General features: G+C 31.2%; 1 protein-coding gene across 2 annotated transcripts in view; it reads right to left on the bottom strand.

Moving 5' to 3' along the window:
- Window positions 1–18,196, bottom strand: part of LOC148620714 (zinc transporter ZIP13-like) — a 31,934-nt gene that overhangs the window by 6,220 nt on the left and 7,518 nt on the right. For both annotated transcript variants that reach the window (XM_088574459.1, XM_088574460.1), the window contains 5 exons: window positions 9,869–9,973; window positions 7,874–7,983; window positions 4,694–4,864; window positions 3,985–4,074; window positions 605–718 (listed from right to left, as the gene is read on the bottom strand). In XM_088574459.1, coding sequence (XP_088430585.1) covers window positions 605–718; window positions 3,985–4,074; window positions 4,694–4,864; window positions 7,874–7,983; window positions 9,869–9,973 — 590 coding nt within the window. The remainder of the gene's footprint in view (window positions 1–604; window positions 719–3,984; window positions 4,075–4,693; window positions 4,865–7,873; window positions 7,984–9,868; window positions 9,974–18,196) is intronic.

The following is an 18,196-nucleotide window of genomic DNA, read 5'->3' as shown; positions in this document are numbered from 1 at the left end:
CTGCGACATTTACTTGTGACATCCTCTTCACTGGAAGATGACATGCAATGTTTCCCTTTATTACAATGATAGTAAAATAATGGTCTTACTCACAAATTCAAGATCAAATTGTTTTGACAAGAATTCATTACAATTTTAAGCTTGAAACTTAACAACAAAACTTGTATCACTTTACAAATTTACACCATTTAGAAAATTGGGAAAAATATGGACTTATCAACCTCTGCATCATTCTTACGTAAACCTGTACTTAGGTACAAAAATATCATTATTTCTATCTGCAAAACAAAGCAGATTTTTTTTCTCAACTAAATGTACTAGCACTTAAATCTATACATTTTCTCTTCAACAATTCCATTGGATTTTCATCAGCCCATCTCAACCAACAGAATCTGAGGAGTTCCTATAACACATGCATGATGTGTATCTGCGTTAAAAGTTCAAACAATCACATCCTAACTACATCAGTTCCGACAAAGGTTTTGAGCCATTCAGATTCGTGACAAAGGATCTACATGTGTAGGACATCACTGATACCCCCGTCCCTATGAACACTGTAAGGCAATGCCTAAACATTTGTGGAGTTGTACTTTTTCAATCTTACCTGCGCTTTAGCTGCTTCCCATCGGTTGAACCCTGACCTCAATAATATGGCAAAGTCTCCAACTTCATGTGGTATTTCATGAAGTAATATTGCTAATAATGTTATGAAACCAACCTACAAAAAAAGAGGTACCATTTAGTCAATTTTTTTTTCAGGAAATGTGGGTTCTCACAAGTAGACCAGCACCACTAAATAATGTGAAGTTACTGCATAATTTTGTGAAAAAAAATGTTCCATGTATTTTAATGTATTTTATAAGTTTGTTACAACTCATTTATTCCAATTTAGTTGATAAATTGCAAAATCCTTCAAAATCCTTGGAGTGGACCCTTCTTATGCCAATTAACTGGTCCCCTTTTCTTAATTTCTGAATTTGCTATTGAACATTAATAAGCAATCCCCCAGGTCAATTAGGCACCAACCATTTTTATACTGAAGGGAGAGGGACCTAGGGTTATTTTGAAAAAAATTAAATTATTCCATTTTTTTTTTTTACTCAGCCATGGCCAGAAAAAAATATGATTTTATATTTTCCCCATTACTTAACAATATAGATTTTCAAATACAATTTTAACTCAGGCTGCTGCCGAAATTAATAGATTATTTTTGTGCTTGTGCAAAATTTTATTTCTAACTCGACAATAAATCCCAGGCCCCCCTCAAAAAGACAAATGATCTGTATCTTTTTTTTTTAAATAAGCAAACTTATTTGACAGTAAAGCAACCTTAAACAAGGTTAAGAATTGTAGATCTTTTTCTGCACTCATGTAACATAATATATATGTCAAGGTAATGGGAAATTGATATAGAAGGTTACATTTCGGATCAAGGAAGAAAAAGTTAATCACATTCAAAGTTAAAAATACAGACACATACATGGGTAAAGAGAAAAAGGTTTACAGTGAAACCAACCTTAATAACTGGACTTCAAATTTATCAAAATTACCAAATTTGTAAAGTTTGTGTCAAAATATCAAGTTAGTGTGACAAGCAGTTGCAGAGAAAACTGTTGCAAAAAATTGTGACAGACCGACACAAAGATGGACCGATAGACAAATGGATGGAAAACAGTAAAACAGTTTACCTCTCATTAAGAGGGGTATAGTAAATGTTTAAACTAATAACACTAGTAGGGGACAGTAATGATTTCATTATGTCAAAGAAAAGTTACTTAAATTTTATTTAAAACGCCTGTATTTTTTTTATTTAGGGTAGGCTTGTGCCAGGTCAACACCCCTGTGTGAATCAGCATCTTGATATGATAGGTCTTCTGAATATAGTTAGCAGTTGATCAGAAACTTTAACACCTTACTTCTATTCTTTCATCTCCACTGTTATGAAGCTGTCCATGGAAAAATCAGGCAGATCCTATGATATGAGTGGCACAGGGTAAATTTTATCACACTGAATTTTTTAATCAAGTGTAATGTATATACCATATGTATGTCAAAAACATAAAGTCTGTGTTGAGTCAACAATGAAAGGCTCAGAAAATGATTTAAAAGTTCCCTAACAAAGCAACCAAATTTCGTTCAAATTAAAAAGTTATCTCCTTTTTTATCAGAATTCAATAATGCTTTCCATGTAATACATTTCTTTTTTATCATTGCAGTTAATCCAAAACCAACATTCAACTTTGAGAAAGGGTGCATTAGTATATGAAATGGGCGAAATTTTTTTGGAAACAAAATTTGTCATGTGCCACCTGGTTTTTGCCTGGAAACCCTCCTAACATGAAACTACTAGTATTTAAAAAAATATTGGTAATAATCACAACAAAACATCACAATACTGATAAAAATAATTCTGTCAAGACCTCGACAAAAAGCACTACTAATGATAACCACTACTATTTTTTTTTTAAAGAACCTATTATTCCAGTTTGTACCACTATTTTTTTTTGGGCTCATTTAACACAGGTTTGTCTGTATCTAATAAATCGAGTATTGTATGTATATAGATAACACAATCAGAAAAGTTCAGTAACTGATATACTTTAACAGATTAAACAAATACACACTTTTAAGATACTACAATTCATTATTACAATAAATGTACTTTTCTTGTGATAAAATTCTTCTCTCCTAATTACTGTAAACAGACTAAATTTTGTGGTTACTAATTTTTCATGGATTTTGTCAAGTGAGCATATCTGCTGGTATTAATTTTTGCAGTTGTAAAGAATAATAAACATTTCAAAATGTAGAAAATCAAATTCTCGGGTACTATTTTTTGTGTTTATAACTGTCCATCGCCAAAAAAATAACGAAAATAAGTACAATGCAAAAAAATTAATATATTTACAGCACCCCAAACATGCAATGGTCTGAACTGCAGTGATATATATATATATGCTTGGAAATACAGGTCAAAGTTCATTTACTAAATGGTCAATTTTAAGTTGATTGCCATTTGTGTATCTTCAGCTTTAATTATCCTCAAAAGTATGTGATGAGTAAGCTTGTTTTGAGGCAAAAAAACATAGGTGTCTTTTGCTTTAAGAAAATGGTGATTTACCCTGGTAATGGGAAATGAGGCACCTAAAAATAAAACCAGGGTCTGAAGACAAGGAATTATCTTAGTTGGTCTTGTTCATACCTGTTAACCCTCTAACAATAGAGGGAGACTCCCACAAAAAATAAGATTTATGGGAGAATTTTTGTTTAAATTACTGGTACTATATTTTCTGTGAAAATACTAAATAATTGAATTTTACATCAAAAATCAACTTTTACGTAAAAATCTCCCACATGAGACAGTGCCAATGGCGGGGAGATTATAATTTAAATTCCTCAATTAAGTGGTCAAATCGAAATGGATAGTCATTAGAGATGAATTATGAAATATTCTCATGGTATAAACTTGATTGTATCAAAATGCTTTTTCCTTTGGCTATATAATTATAAATCAATCTTTTGACCAAATAGGTAGATAAATATAAAATCTTAAAATTCAACCTTACTATGACCAGAAAAGGACCAACTTAGAGAAACCTGGTTAACTGAACCTTTCAGGATGAATTATTTGTTTGGTTTAAGGACATAGACCTAGGGAAAGGGACATAACTCTTAAAATCAGTGATATGTTTGTATCAATTTCACCACAGCCTTTCAAGCTTTCCTTTGAAAAAGAACGAAATCAGTCCAAGTTACTTTGATGCTTACATGAGATTAGAGTAAAATGGTGAATACAAATGTTCCAATGATTTGTAACAGGTGTGACCCTTGCCCTATGTCTATCTAGTTAAGCAGTTGCTGGGTTTACACAAATTCAAAATGTATGGAAATTTAAATGTAGGGACTGGTGTACACAGGTTTCTGATATATCCAGGGTTTGCTTATACATATATTTGAAATAGCTATATTCCTATTAGAACTTACTTTATTGCTAACTACAAAGCTACCAGCTACAGCTAAACCATGGGTAAAATTGTCTATTACATTGGCACATAGATTCAACCAACCACTTATCTGAAAAATATTTGTAGCACGTTACAATTGGCAAAACAAAGGAAATGTATTAGTACAGCTACACAGAAATAAATCATATTTCATTTTTGAAACAAATCAATTTCCAAAATGGTAAGAGCTGCTAATCAAAAGAGTTTGAACAGTTATCCAATCATCATAAACCTTTCAAATGAGTTATTTCCCCTTTGTGACAGTTCTATAAGTTATCAAAATTGGAAACACTACATTAATTTGTTTTTCAACTATAATACATCTTTAAAAAAAAGTTGATTTTAACAAGAACTTAATCATTATTTTCCATCCAAATTAAATTAACATAAATATGTTAAATACATGTAAAAGTGCTGGGCAAGATGTGAACAAAAGTTTTTCAAAATAATGTGACCAGAGGATGTACTGTCAAACTGCAGTCTTATAAGCTCCGATCTACACATACAACAAAAATTGATTTCAGACCAAAAGCAAGAAATTTTGGAATGGGGGTATTTAGACGATTTTTTTTCAAAATTTCTTCAAGTTCATTTAATATTGCTCAACAAGTTATAAGCTTTTTTAACAGAGTTCATTCCAATCCCATCCACCAAATCTGCCTTGATACAGGCCTGAAATTTTGACTTACTTTTATATTATTATTTTGTTCAGTATTATTAGACTGAACTTTGGTTTTATGAGAAACGTTCCCATTCTCTGTATTCTTCCCTTTATGTCGATCTCGATGTCGTAAATTTTTATTTTTTTTATTTTTATGTTTGTCATTCTGTACTGTTGGTTCTTCACATTCATCACCTAACTGAAACATAAAAGAATAAAGGATGAGGTACATTTATGGATAAAACCTTTTCCGTTTATTTTTCGTGAAAATAGATGTTTGAATCCAAGCAACTTTTTATTCATGGAACAAAAATTTGCCCATTATTTGTATTGCACATTTGTGTCATAATTAGTGAATTATCTTCAATTTTGAAAACCCGGAAGTAAATTTTCCTTTTAACATGATATAAGTGTTTCTGCTTCAATAACAATGTTAATTATTGATATTCGCAAACAATTTTTTTTTATCATTTTATCCTTATTCATGAAGGTTTGGCAGGTCTACCTTGGTACAGGCATTACAAAATATATGACCTAACTGTCATAAAAATCTAGCTTGTCTTTTTTTTTTTTTAACTACAATCAACTTGTTGTTATTCTAAAAAAAAAAAAAAAAAAAAAAAATAAATTCTAATATTGTACTAGGGTTGAAGTACATTAAATTTCCTTTACTAATAATGCAAATTGGTAGCATTTCCATAAAGATATTTTAGAATTTCAGACTATTAGGAGTCTAGAATATCCCTTAGTGAACCTTGTCTTCAAAGAACAATTTGCTGAACAAAAACATAGACACAATTCTGTGACAGATCCATTCCAAACAAGAATCAGGCAGTCTTATATTTTTACATGTATGCTGAAGATTTAACAAAATGCCAGATTTTAACAAATACTTGTACTTAAATCATGCAAAATGTGATAGACATATCTAATTTAATTTATACTTATATAGTTGTTATGTTTATATCAAGAGATCAGGAGTGTATCTAGAATTGCATGTTAGGTGGGCAGTATAAAGATGAGCAAAGCAAGTCTAGAGCATGGAGTAGAATTTGTAAAATAACTAGATTTCAAATTCATCCTTTTATCAAATTTAAGTGGGACATACACCAAATACACATTTACTTGGATTCCGGCCTGGATATTACAGTAAAAATCGAGTTAAACGTGTCAAAGCACTTTTGACTGTATATCAAGAAAAAAGATTGACAAAAATTAATTGAATTTAAGATGAAATTTATCTTCTAAATGCTAATAAAAATATCACTTAGGCTCTCATTATCAAAATGCTGTATATGAAGTCCATTTTAGGCATTTCTGTCCAGAAAAAGATGTGCATGTAATACCTTATCTCTCTGTTTCAACATAACTCTTATTTGGAGCCATTCTTAAGAAGACTACAATATGATAGATTGTTAATCACCTTATTGAAAGCATGAAAGACTATTTTATAGCATTTCAAACATATCAGACATCAAACACGCTATCTGTATTTCAACAAGATCATAAGTATCAGCATATTTCCCTTTTTCTACATAAGTTTTTTTTTGTATACCATATAGATCTACTGGTAATCATATTTGTAGAGTCTAATTTTGCCTATTTCCAATGACAGAACATTACCATATATTTATAATGTAATAATAAAAGGGTGAGAGGATACATACATCATCCCTTTGTATTTACAATTGTTACAAAAAAAAAAAAAACAGCTTATTTGAGAATACTAACATACAAATGAACATACCCCATGAATGCAAATTTTACTGCATACAGAACATTGTGATATTAGTGTTCGTTGAATAAACATGCATTGCAAATTTCATGGTAATCAAATAAAATAAATGAAATACAATAAAGATAATAACATTTAAATTACATTTCTGAATGCAACTGACATCCCTGGAGTGTAAAAGAACATTAGCATATTGAATTAACAGAATGCAATTTCATACAAGAAAAGATCCTAGCTATGCTTGACTCTGCTGAATTATTCAGTCAACATTTTGACATGTAACATGGCAGATCATTAAAGTTTCATAATGACTTTTATTGCTTACCAGATATATATAAATGCCTTAAAGATACATGTTTCTTAGTATCAATTTTTGCCATTTCAAAAAGTATTCAAGAGTACGTGCATAAAATAAGTAATCATGAAATGAGTGTTTAAACATATTGCCAAATGCCTTTAGATGTTGATTACAAAGGCCACCATGTATTTTTCACAATCATTTTGGTTGGGCATATCACTTATCACGATTTCAGGGAGCCTTGAAAGTGACAATAATAAACTTTTGACCCTTCAGTTAAAATATTAGCTGAACAAGTGTAGTTATATTTCTAAGTCAGTCTCTAAACCTTAGGTAAGGCTCTGCAACACCATTATAAAAGCTGAAAACAAGCTCTTGGTTCACTGTTAAAAATCTTTTAAAGTACAAATCTTTGTAAGAATCAGGCAAAATGGGAATCGATCTGAAACATGGGCATAAAAAAAACACTCATTTGATACTATAATTTCATGCAAATAGGTCTTATTGAAATGACCACTATTTGATAAAATGTGTTTGGAAATTTTTCATTAGAATGTAAGAAAAAAGGTTTTTGACAAACTTGTCTACCCTTGAATTGTTCATTTTTAGTGCAGTTAAATAAAATTACAACTCAATTAACCAAATGATATGGAAAATCTTGCCTTTATTGCTTGATTTATACTTGCTACAAGTTCTTCTATATGACACAGAAAATCTATGTAATTAACCTCTGATAACACCACTACTAATTTCTGTGAATTTCTCCTCTCCCAAAATAATCAGTAGATTTGCTGTCAGAGAGATACATGCAATCAATAAACTTTTTTATATATTCTTTAATATAAAGAGAAGGACTATGCTTGATTCTGATTGTACAAAACATCAAATTACACTGTCAGAGTGGCAGGTTATCATATTCCATGTTTCACCCACTGCCTGATTCTTACCAATACTGAATCTTAATGGCAGTGAAATTTTAGCATTACATTGAAGTATCAGTTAGAATCTAGAATCTCTTTAGTACTACCTGCATATCACTTAGGTCAAAGTTCATTAGATATTAACTGTTTGGTTATATAATATAATATACAATATAATATATTTTATTAAGTCAAAAATTCAGTAGAACAGTCCTTAGTTTCATAGCATTGATAATTTACAATATCTGTACATACATGATCAAATTCTCCTTCTTTTGCAAAAGCTTTTTCCAGAACCAAAAATGTGAGAATGCCAGCTAATACCCATAATCCAACAGATAAATGTCCACTATGGTCATGGCTATCTGAAAAAAAAAATTGAATGAAATAAGCTTTAAATAAACTGAGGTATTTTACTAATCAGACTTTTTGTATCATGCTAGAATTCTAACAAATAGGCTTCTGGAACAGAGTTATGTTGCTACAAGATTGAAGCCATCACTACAAGAGTTTTATGGTCGTCATCATGAACTCGTGGATCGTTATGGTGTATTCATCTATGCCATGAAAACTGATTTGTTCAATGTATCATTTGTTACTTTGTATGTATGATTATAGTTACTTTATGTTCTTTGTTGTGTATGTCTGTTTTCCATGTCTGGTCTTTGCCCTGGATTACATTCTTTTGATTACCACTATAACCTTGGATCTGTGGATGTCTCACCTTAACTTGTTTAAATACTTTAGACCTAAGCAGCAAAACTCTGGCATGTAGCTGTATCAGTGTAATAGAAACCAGTCTTATATTTCATATCCTTGAGCAGGTGTATGTCAATTCATAGAGGGTATCATTTAAATAGTAAATTTACTTTTTGTCTCTTTACAAAGTAATATTTTGTCAACAAAAATATAAACTATGATTTATATGATAAAATAAACATCTCACCATGACAAATTTAACACAATAACATGAAAATGTTATGAAAAGGTAGAAATGAAAGTGAAAGTAGAGAAAATGGCAATTTTCAGTTCAAAACCACTTCTCTTCCTGATTTTCTTGGACACCCCATATTTTTCTACATGTCCTTAGTTAACTTCAACATGAGGGAATGCATTATTGCATCAATTTTCATATTTTTTCTATAAAATCCTCAAGATATTCATGGCAACCACAGAAGTACATTTTTTGTACATGTACATGGGGCCTATCATGAAGCATGATGACCTTCAAGTGACCTTCATCTCTGGCCCATGATTAAATTAACATATTTTTTTTTTATTTCTAAGAGTAATTATTTTCTGCTGTTCTTGCCAAGCAATTGTGAAAAGAGAGAAATATTTTAGTTTTCTTACAGGTATAACAAGTTACATAATATCTTGAAGGTTTTATACTTTGTTTTGAATAAATGTGATCAATTTGTGTGAATTTGTTTCCTGTGTAGTTTCAGTACAACATCCTAGTTGTACAAAGCAATCTTTTCAATACACTCAAAAGCATCTGGTAGCTATCCAACTTACCCTTGTCCAAACATTCAAAAGCCTCTGGTAAAAGTCAAACTTATCATTATCCAAATTCTCAACAGCCTCTGCTAACTGTCCAACTTACCAGTACCCTTATCCAATTTTTCAAAAGCCCATGGTAACTATTCAACTTACCCCTATCCAATTTTTCAAAATCCAACTAACCTTTATCTAAACTTTTCCAAGCCTCTGGAACCTTTATTCAAACTCTCCCAAGCCTCTGGTAACAATTTTACTTACCTTTATCTAAACTCTCCCAAGCCTCTGGTAACAATTTTACTTACTTTTATCTACACTCTCCCAAGCCTCTGATAACAATTTTACTTACCTTTATCTAATCTAAACTCTCCCAAGCCTCTGGTAACAATTTTACTTACCTTTATCTAAACTCTCCCAAGCCTCTGGTAACAATTTTACTTACTTTTATCTACACTCTCCCAAGCCTCTGGTAACAATTTTACTTACCTTTATCTAAACTCTCCCAAGCCTCTGGTAACAATTTTACTTACCTTTATCTAAACTCTCCCAAGCCTCTGGTAACAATTTTACTTACTTTTATCTACACTCTCCCAAGCCTCTGATAACAATTTTACTTACCTTTATCTAAACTCTCCCAAGCCTCTGGTAACAATTTTACTTACCTTTATCTAAACTCTCCCAAGCCTCTGGTAACAATTTTACTTACCTTTATCTACACTCTCCCAAGCCTCTGATAACAATTTTACTTACCTTTATCTAAACTCTCCCAAGCCTCTGGTAACAAATGTAAAAAGACATCACCTAACAATCCACCAACAGCAAAACTTAACAACAACTTCAATTTGTTAGCTGCTTCTGAAAACCGAAAAAAAGCATTTACTTGGCATGAGTAATTTGTCTTGTGGGGTTCATTTGGAATTAGGTATTATTATAAGTGTGGCCTGCTCTTTTATACATATATTTCAAAGGTAGATCCAGGATTTCCTGATAAGAGTGGCATAAAATAGTTAAAGGCCAAGCAGAGTGAGGCAAAAATATGTCAGGGTTAGAATTTGTGTAAAATCAAGATTTCATGCCAACAAAATTATTTTCTCCCAATTTATGGTTGCATATGCCAAGCACAACTTTCCTTGGATCAATGCCTAGACTCTGGTAGAATATCCTCTTAAAATGTAAATATTGACTACATGGTAAGTTTGGACCTTTTTAGGAAGGAAATTTAATTCAGTTCACTTGTATTTAAGACTATTTCTTTCCTAATATTAAAAGAATAGCAGACATGTGAAATGTGTTGTATTTATTAGAAAATAAATACAAGAGAGTTATAGGTACATGTCAATTAGTTTCAAGCAAAAAAAATCGATTTATTATTTCTTTAAAGTCTTACTTAGTTTTTATTTATTTGTTTTGTTTTATGTTATATGTATTGAGAGCCCTTGCAACATTTTAAAACACAGGATGATAGGATTGAAAAAGAAAAGGATAGGATCTGTGGTTCATTTAATAAAAAGCTGTACATATATTGTAAAAATGGATAAGGGTAGAAACACAACTTCATGGATTCTTAAATTTGTGTTTTTGAATTTTCCAGTATATACATCAATGGAAAACTCCTTTTCATTGGGAACCTAATTTCATGGTTTGGCCTACCCAAAAAAACCATGAAAATTGGTACTCTACTTACAAAAGTACTTTCACAGCATTAGTAAAATTGATTTTAAGTTCTGACAGTGCAACAGAAAATGACACTATCAATATGATGTCAGACCTTACAATGTATTTTACACTTAATTTTTTTTTAAAACTGAATGCTGATTTTTTTATATTATTAATTTGTTTTTCATAAATCAATTTGTTTGTCCAAAGCATATGTTTTCCATGTTTTTAATGAGGACCCAAACATATGAGACACATATATTTTCATGTATTTTGAATCAACCCCCACACAATTCTCCTGCTCTATCAAAATGAAATTGTTGTTCACTAAGAGAACATACTAATAACAGTCTCTACTTATTTTGCATTGATTAAATAATTCATAATGGAGTTAATACTACTCTCATTATCGTCTCTCTTACAAAGCATCATTTTTTTCAAATACAAAACAAGCCTTATTAATCTTCGTCACATAAAAAGAGATATTTTCAATTGATTAGGTAAAAAGTACTTCTTAATACAGTAACATGTGGCCATAAATCTATCTCCAATAAAATATTTGATCAATAGTGGCCCTCAATTACATCTCAACAAAACGTTATCACGACAATGTATTCATGATACAACTAAACACAAGTCAAACAGCTTCGGAGGCTGTTGAAGAGGTAATTTGGTTTCAGTGCTTTAAATTCAGTACCATCGTGGTCTGAAAGAAATTGATAAAAAGGAGGTTTTCAAGTCATTGCTTGCTTATTACACCCCCATTTGCCACTTGCAAAGTGAGGGGGGGGGAATAGTGATAGGAAGTGTATATTGTTGGCCTTTTTTTTCAAAATTTAAATCCTTATTTTATTGGGAAAATATGCATCATTTTTTTAAATTGGAAAATTCTGACTAAGCATACAAATCTTAAAATGATTAATTTTATAGAGAATGTCTAGAAATCATTTAATCAATATAATTCAAAAAAAAAAAACACTATTTCCAACCCTTCAACTACTAATTGGAAAATGTTGTGAGTTTATCTTGTTTAGGGTTATTTTCTAGCCATTTTTCAGACAAATTGGGAAACTTTCATTAGAGAAAACAGCCTTATTTCGGAGGTAAATTAAGGCAAACAATATCACTGATAGGGGTGACTTCCTATCATACCGTCCGTACTACCTTACTTCTGTTACACAAGGGGGACCCATCTTTTATCCATTACTCCTTGGATACCACAGAATGGAATTGAATGAAACTTTCACAGAATCTTTATTACAAATGCCAATTGTGCACCCCCTATTTTAGATTTTGATCCAAATCAATATGGAAGTCAAAAGGTGCATGTTAACAAAAAATGGGGGGGGTAATCAGGTTACAGTTTTTATAGTTTTGTCCAAGTTTTACATAAAATAAACAAAATTTTCTAAAAAAAAATAAAATAAAATTGGGTTCTAACCCCTAGCATGCTCCCCGTATCTGCAATTGTCTTAGGATCCAAAACAAAGTTTGTTAAAGTAAAATTGTGACAAATGAAATAAAGAAAGATATGAAAGCCTTTTGTTGACAAGAACTAAACTCTAAAAAAGCCTGAGCTGATTTATATCTACATCATTAAAGGTCAAGCCAAAAGGTCATGGAAGAGGGCATCATTATTGAGCAAGCCATCAAGCTTCGAAAAAAATATATGGACTGGAATTGACCACTTATCAGGTACCTTGAAATATATGAGAAATCAACATGGTTCATGTTTGTTTCTCCATTTATTCTGTATATAAATGAAGATTGAATCTGTTATTATGATTAGATAAATCACATGGCTGTCTTCAAAATCTTGGTTAGTATATTCAGTTTTAAAAGAAATCATAGAGAATTCGAAAGTACTTGTGTTGACTCCTTAGGTAACTTACTATTGAATATTGTCAGATTCTCTACACACATTGAAAATTCAATTTCAATTTATATCTACGAAATGGTCGGTTTGGTTTAGATCATGTTTTCATGAAATTCAGAGTTTGGATTAGATTTTATCATTTCAAATACTTTACCTAAAAACAATATAGCAAATAAATTGATTCAGCATAACTTTCCAACTACAATTTTATTTTTAAACTTATATTTTCCTTCCAAAGATCTTACTAGCAGAAACAACTTTATTGATTCGATTCCTACATATTGCTTTCGTGCACAAAAGAAGACCAAATTATTTTTTTTTCCATGTCTTTTTTTCATAAGGAGCCCCATAGCTTTATAAACCATCCCTTTACATCATAGAATGCTGTTGCAAAAAAGTTATTCCAAGATAATATAAATTGACGAGAAATTCCGGCACAGACTTGTTCCAATATCCGACACCTTCATCCATCAATAGTTACATATTCAATAATTCTATTTCTTTCTACAAAATAAATCTTGCATTTGATTCATGACTTTGATTGAATGCTTTCGGAGAACAAAAATTCCTCCGACAAATTGGCTTGGTTTTTCATGCAAGAACTTCCACAGCAAATTTACTGTTTGAGGAATTCATTGAATTAAACACTGTGAAGAGATTCCTTTGAAGGCTTGATAGTAAGGAAGAGTGACAAACTGCAGCATTTATGTTGAAAATTATTGACAAGTTTCTTAATGTGAATTCATTTATAAGTGATAAGTGTTGTTCCTAGCACTGCTCTAGGAATACATTTCAAGATAATTGGCAAGTGTGACATTAAGGACGGAACTTAAGTTTTGAACGAGACCATTATACAAACAAAGTAACAATCGAAATGACCATTTTATAAGCTTACTCAAATAGAGACTTCAAACATTCTATAAGTGCAGTGCCCCTTAAAGAGGTTTTAAGTTCTGTTTATTATCCTATTTTGGAGAAAACAATTCTGGCAGCATTGTGAAGGAAATTAACACAATTAAAACTATATCTGGATACTACATGTAAATAAACCCAGTTGTTTTATTGAGGGAATGAATAGATAATATAGACCTGCTTGTACTTGGAAGAAATCACTCAACACGACCTATTCTTTAGAAAGAGCTTTGTTTAATCAGATTCTTTTGTAGAAGGATATTAACACCACGTGCATCACTTCTTAGATAAATTCATTTTCTGAAAAAGTAAATTGTAATCATCATCTGTGACAAAAAAGGGGAATAGAATTAAAAGGATCTTACAAAAGCTTGAAATGAATAAAACTATGAACAGAATTACTTCAAGTCTTTTGGCGGAAAAATAGATGGACTCATTTTCTTAAAAGGAAATTAAGACTGGTAATCATTTTAAGTTTTTCTTGAAGAATGGAGACCAATATTCATAGCTATGGCAGAACCTAATTTAAAGAACATTAACATGTTGAACCAAACTAAAACAGAAAATTAGGTCTCATATTCTGGATAAATGCAAACAGTTCTAAAATCTGGAGTAAATTTCTTTCTGTAACTATCTACAAGGAATAGCAAAACCCATTTAGGATAATCAAATTAGAGGCTCTTCTCTACATTTCTGTAAAAGCTGTTGTAAAATATACAACCTATATGTGTTGTTCTAGATAAGGATAGTTCCAATTTCCTCTTGAATGAATTCAGTCTGTGAAAGACCTGAAGGAGCTTACTTTAGAGAATTATTCCCAAATGCAGATAATGATATCAAAGCAGTACAAGTTTGATATAAAATCATGCTTGAAGGATGTTTCTCGTTCTACCTATGTAAGTATATTACCACTAGGTGGTGTTTATCTTACGATTCAGCATTTTAATACTCTTAACTTATAATAAGGCTTAAATTCCTTAAGCTTCAGCTGTATTTAGGTTTTTTTTATTAACGTTTCCCTGATTAATAATTGTTTGAAGTTATCAGAGATAAACTGATGTCTTTTCAAAATTATATTGAAGAGATCTCTTATTGTTGTGTGTGAAAATGGATTATCTCCCTTTGCAAATATATTTGACAAGAAAAGATTCCTTACCAATACAGGAAGAACAGTAACTTTTTTTGAAGAAACAGTAACCATGGAAACCTGTCTAAACCAGTGATGTCATAATGCTCATGTCAGACAAAAAAAATGTCCTTCCATCAATAGCTTTTTTTATTCGTTATGAGAAAGTTGTTAATTACTAACCTACCCAGTGATCTTGTGTCTCTACCTTCACTTCAGTTATATGTATAAACATTTACAATATCAATTGCATACAAGTATTGTCTTTTGACTGTCACACAAAAAGGTCAATTACCCATAAATGATAATATCTGCATACAATGTGCCTGACCCATTTTTCTTAAATTAACTCTAAACATATTTATATGTTTTAAGCCAAATGAACTCAATTGAGAGAGGATACACTTTATGCAACTTCACTTTAACCATTATGGTTCACTTGTATTTTTGTTAAATTTTGTTCCATGCTATTCCAAACTATTCTTTACAATTAGGAGCACAAACAGATAGAATTTTATTTTAACACTCTGAAAGCCTAGAAAAAATGACTGAACGAACAATTCAAATTAAATTTATCCAAATCCACTGAGAAGAGTGGGTGTGAAATAGCAGACAAAACAAATTTTAAAGAAATTTCAATTTCCAAGGGATATTCAAAAGTAACTATCACAATTTTTGCTTTTAACCATTAATTTAAGAACTGAGAGATTCATGGTATCAACCTTTGATTTATATTTAAATTTGACCAAAATCTGTAAAAATGCTAACAAGGTGTGACATACGGATACACTAATGCACATATGCCTAGCATATCTGATTCCATGCATTGCATTGTGGAGATAAAAAAAAGTTCTGTAAAATGATTTGATAGTTTAACCTAAAATGGTCACAAGAGACATTTCAGTCTACCTGTATAGGACTAAAGTGTCAGTATATGTAAGAATCAGGCAGTGGGTGAAACATAGCATAAAAAAAGGCTACCATTTTAAAAGTGTAATTTAACAATTTGCATCATTAGAATCAAGGGGAAAAAACAAGATTTTCCATATCGCTTTGATAAACTGAGTTGTAATTTCATTAAAATGCACTGAAAATTGACATTTCAAGGGCAGATAACTCTGTCTAAAACCTCATTTTTCTAACATTCTATTGAAAAACTTCTGAGCAAATCCAGTAATGCAGAAATCAAATAATGGTCTTTTCAAATAGAGAAAGCATCCTTGATTGAAATAATATTGTCAGATTGGGTGGGTTTCAGCATGCATGTTTCTATTTTTTCCCATTTCACCTGATTCTTACAAGAACTTACACTTTATATTACAGCAAAGGGGAAAGTCTATTACATAGATTTCAGTCCAAGATCAGCAAAAAAATGACCATTAGTGAGATATAATTGATATTTAATGTACAAAACATATCAAACATCTAAATACAAACATTGGATATGTTGTTTATTTTTCCCTTGAAGATGCAGCCACTTGTAAATCATGCAAAACAGTATTTAGTAATAAAAGGGGAATTTTCTGGGAATGTAAAAAATGTGCCTGTCATGTTTCAAATAATATTGTTCATCATTGACAAGTTGAAACTACTAGGGTCCCATGCTATGACAGGACTCGTCATATCACATTAAAATAGTGCCTCGTACAGTCCTGCACAAAATCTTGACACCTGACTATATCAATGTATGAGCAGCTTAATTTCATTAGAGATACAAAAATATCAGTTACATGCTCCAGTAAGATTTTGTGTAAAAAAAACAAAAAAAGAAGTTTTGTCTGTACACTTCTTTTGTAGAGCGCACAGTTTTAACGGTTTTTATCTCATAAAAGATTCTTGGAGTAAGGCACAGATTACTTCTTCATTTTGGGCTCAGGCTCAGACTACATCAGTCATCTTCTTTGGTTTAGTCAGAGACTGATATCACTTTTGACTCAAGCCCATATGACTACATTGTCATCATTTTGGGCTCAGACTCATATTACTACAATGTCATCATTTTGGGCTCAGACTCATATGACTACAATGTCATCATTTGGGCTCAGACTCAAATTTTATATCTTCTGTGACTTAGGCTCATATTATCTTAAGTTATCTTTTTAGGCTCAGGCACAAATCACTATCTCGTCTTAGACTCAGGCTCAAATCACTATCTCATTTTAGGCTCAGGCACAAATCACTATCTCATCATAGGCTCAGGCTCAAATCACTGCTATGTCATCTTCTAGAGTTCAGTAAAAGTTATCAGGTCATCTTCTTAGGATCGGGCACAGATAATTCGGTCATCAACTTGGGCTTGTGCTCAGGCTTCTAAGTCGCCTTATACATTATTGGCACATCCTGGTCTTTGTTTCATAAGATCAACTGCCAGCAAAGTTGCCTATATTGCCATATAACTCTCTTGAATACAATTCTCGTTTGATCAAATTTTGCATTTTTCTTTATTCAAATTTTACATCTAAGTAACAGTTAATGGGTTGGATGATTTTCAATAAATTTCTCTCCAAATGTGATTACATAATACAATGTAGCAGTGAGTAGGTGGATGGTGCAAGTTATTTTTGTCCAACAAATACATGATACTATTTCCCAATACATATATATGATAAATTATAGTGAATCACACTGATAATGTATACCATTTTCCCCCATTTTGCTACAGCTTCCTGAATTTACTACCTATTTATAATTACATTATCTATAGAAATTTTATCTAAAGGGAGATAATTTACAGGGTACAAGAGAAAAAGTTACAAAATAAACAAAGCTATAGCATCAGAAATTTTATCAATTGACTTTTATTTCTAATGGCACTTTATATAAATCATATGCAACAATTACCATCTGCAATAAATGTCATAACCAAAGAATATAAAAGATGGTGGAATAAAACAGTCTTTGAAATTGACCACCAGCCTGACAGCCATGGCTGGTAAAAATGCTGGTGGGCTTGCAGAATTTGGCTTAAATGCCAATGTGATTACTATAGAAGTTCATTAAATATTTTTAGCTTGGGCTGGTTGTTAAAAATTCATAAAATTTCATATGGCATAGACTGATAAAAGGGTAGAAAAGTGGTACAATTTATTTAAAGGGTACAATAATAAACAGTTTCAAATGAGAAGTCAGTTTTCCTAGTATTATGATTTTAGGCTTTGCCCATAAGTGATGGAGCTAAAATCATTTGACTTTTCAAAATTTGTTACTTCCTACAATGACATATTTATGTTTCAGAGGATCTACATACATGTGATGCTTCATCCCTATCAGTTCATGCTTCATCCTTATTGTGTCGATTGTTAGTAAGATTGTTAGTAAGAAAACTATATTATAGAACATGTCTACTTCCTACAGAAACTTTTCTATTTACATATTATGTTACAATAGTTTAACATTAGTGCTGTGATCTGGAAGGTTACATTACATTATATTCAATCAAAGTCTACATTCACAATATCTATGTATTCCTAATAAGAGTATCTAAAGTGGTAAATTAATTAGGTTACAG

The sequence above is a fragment of the Perna viridis genome, chromosome 3 (assembly GCF_037379345.1).
Source record: "Perna viridis isolate PV_CMFRI_1.1 ecotype Kerala chromosome 3, ASM3737934v1, whole genome shotgun sequence".
Lineage (NCBI taxonomy): Eukaryota > Metazoa > Mollusca > Bivalvia > Mytilida > Mytilidae > Perna > Perna viridis.
This window is presented reverse-complemented; position numbering and strand designations above follow the sequence as displayed.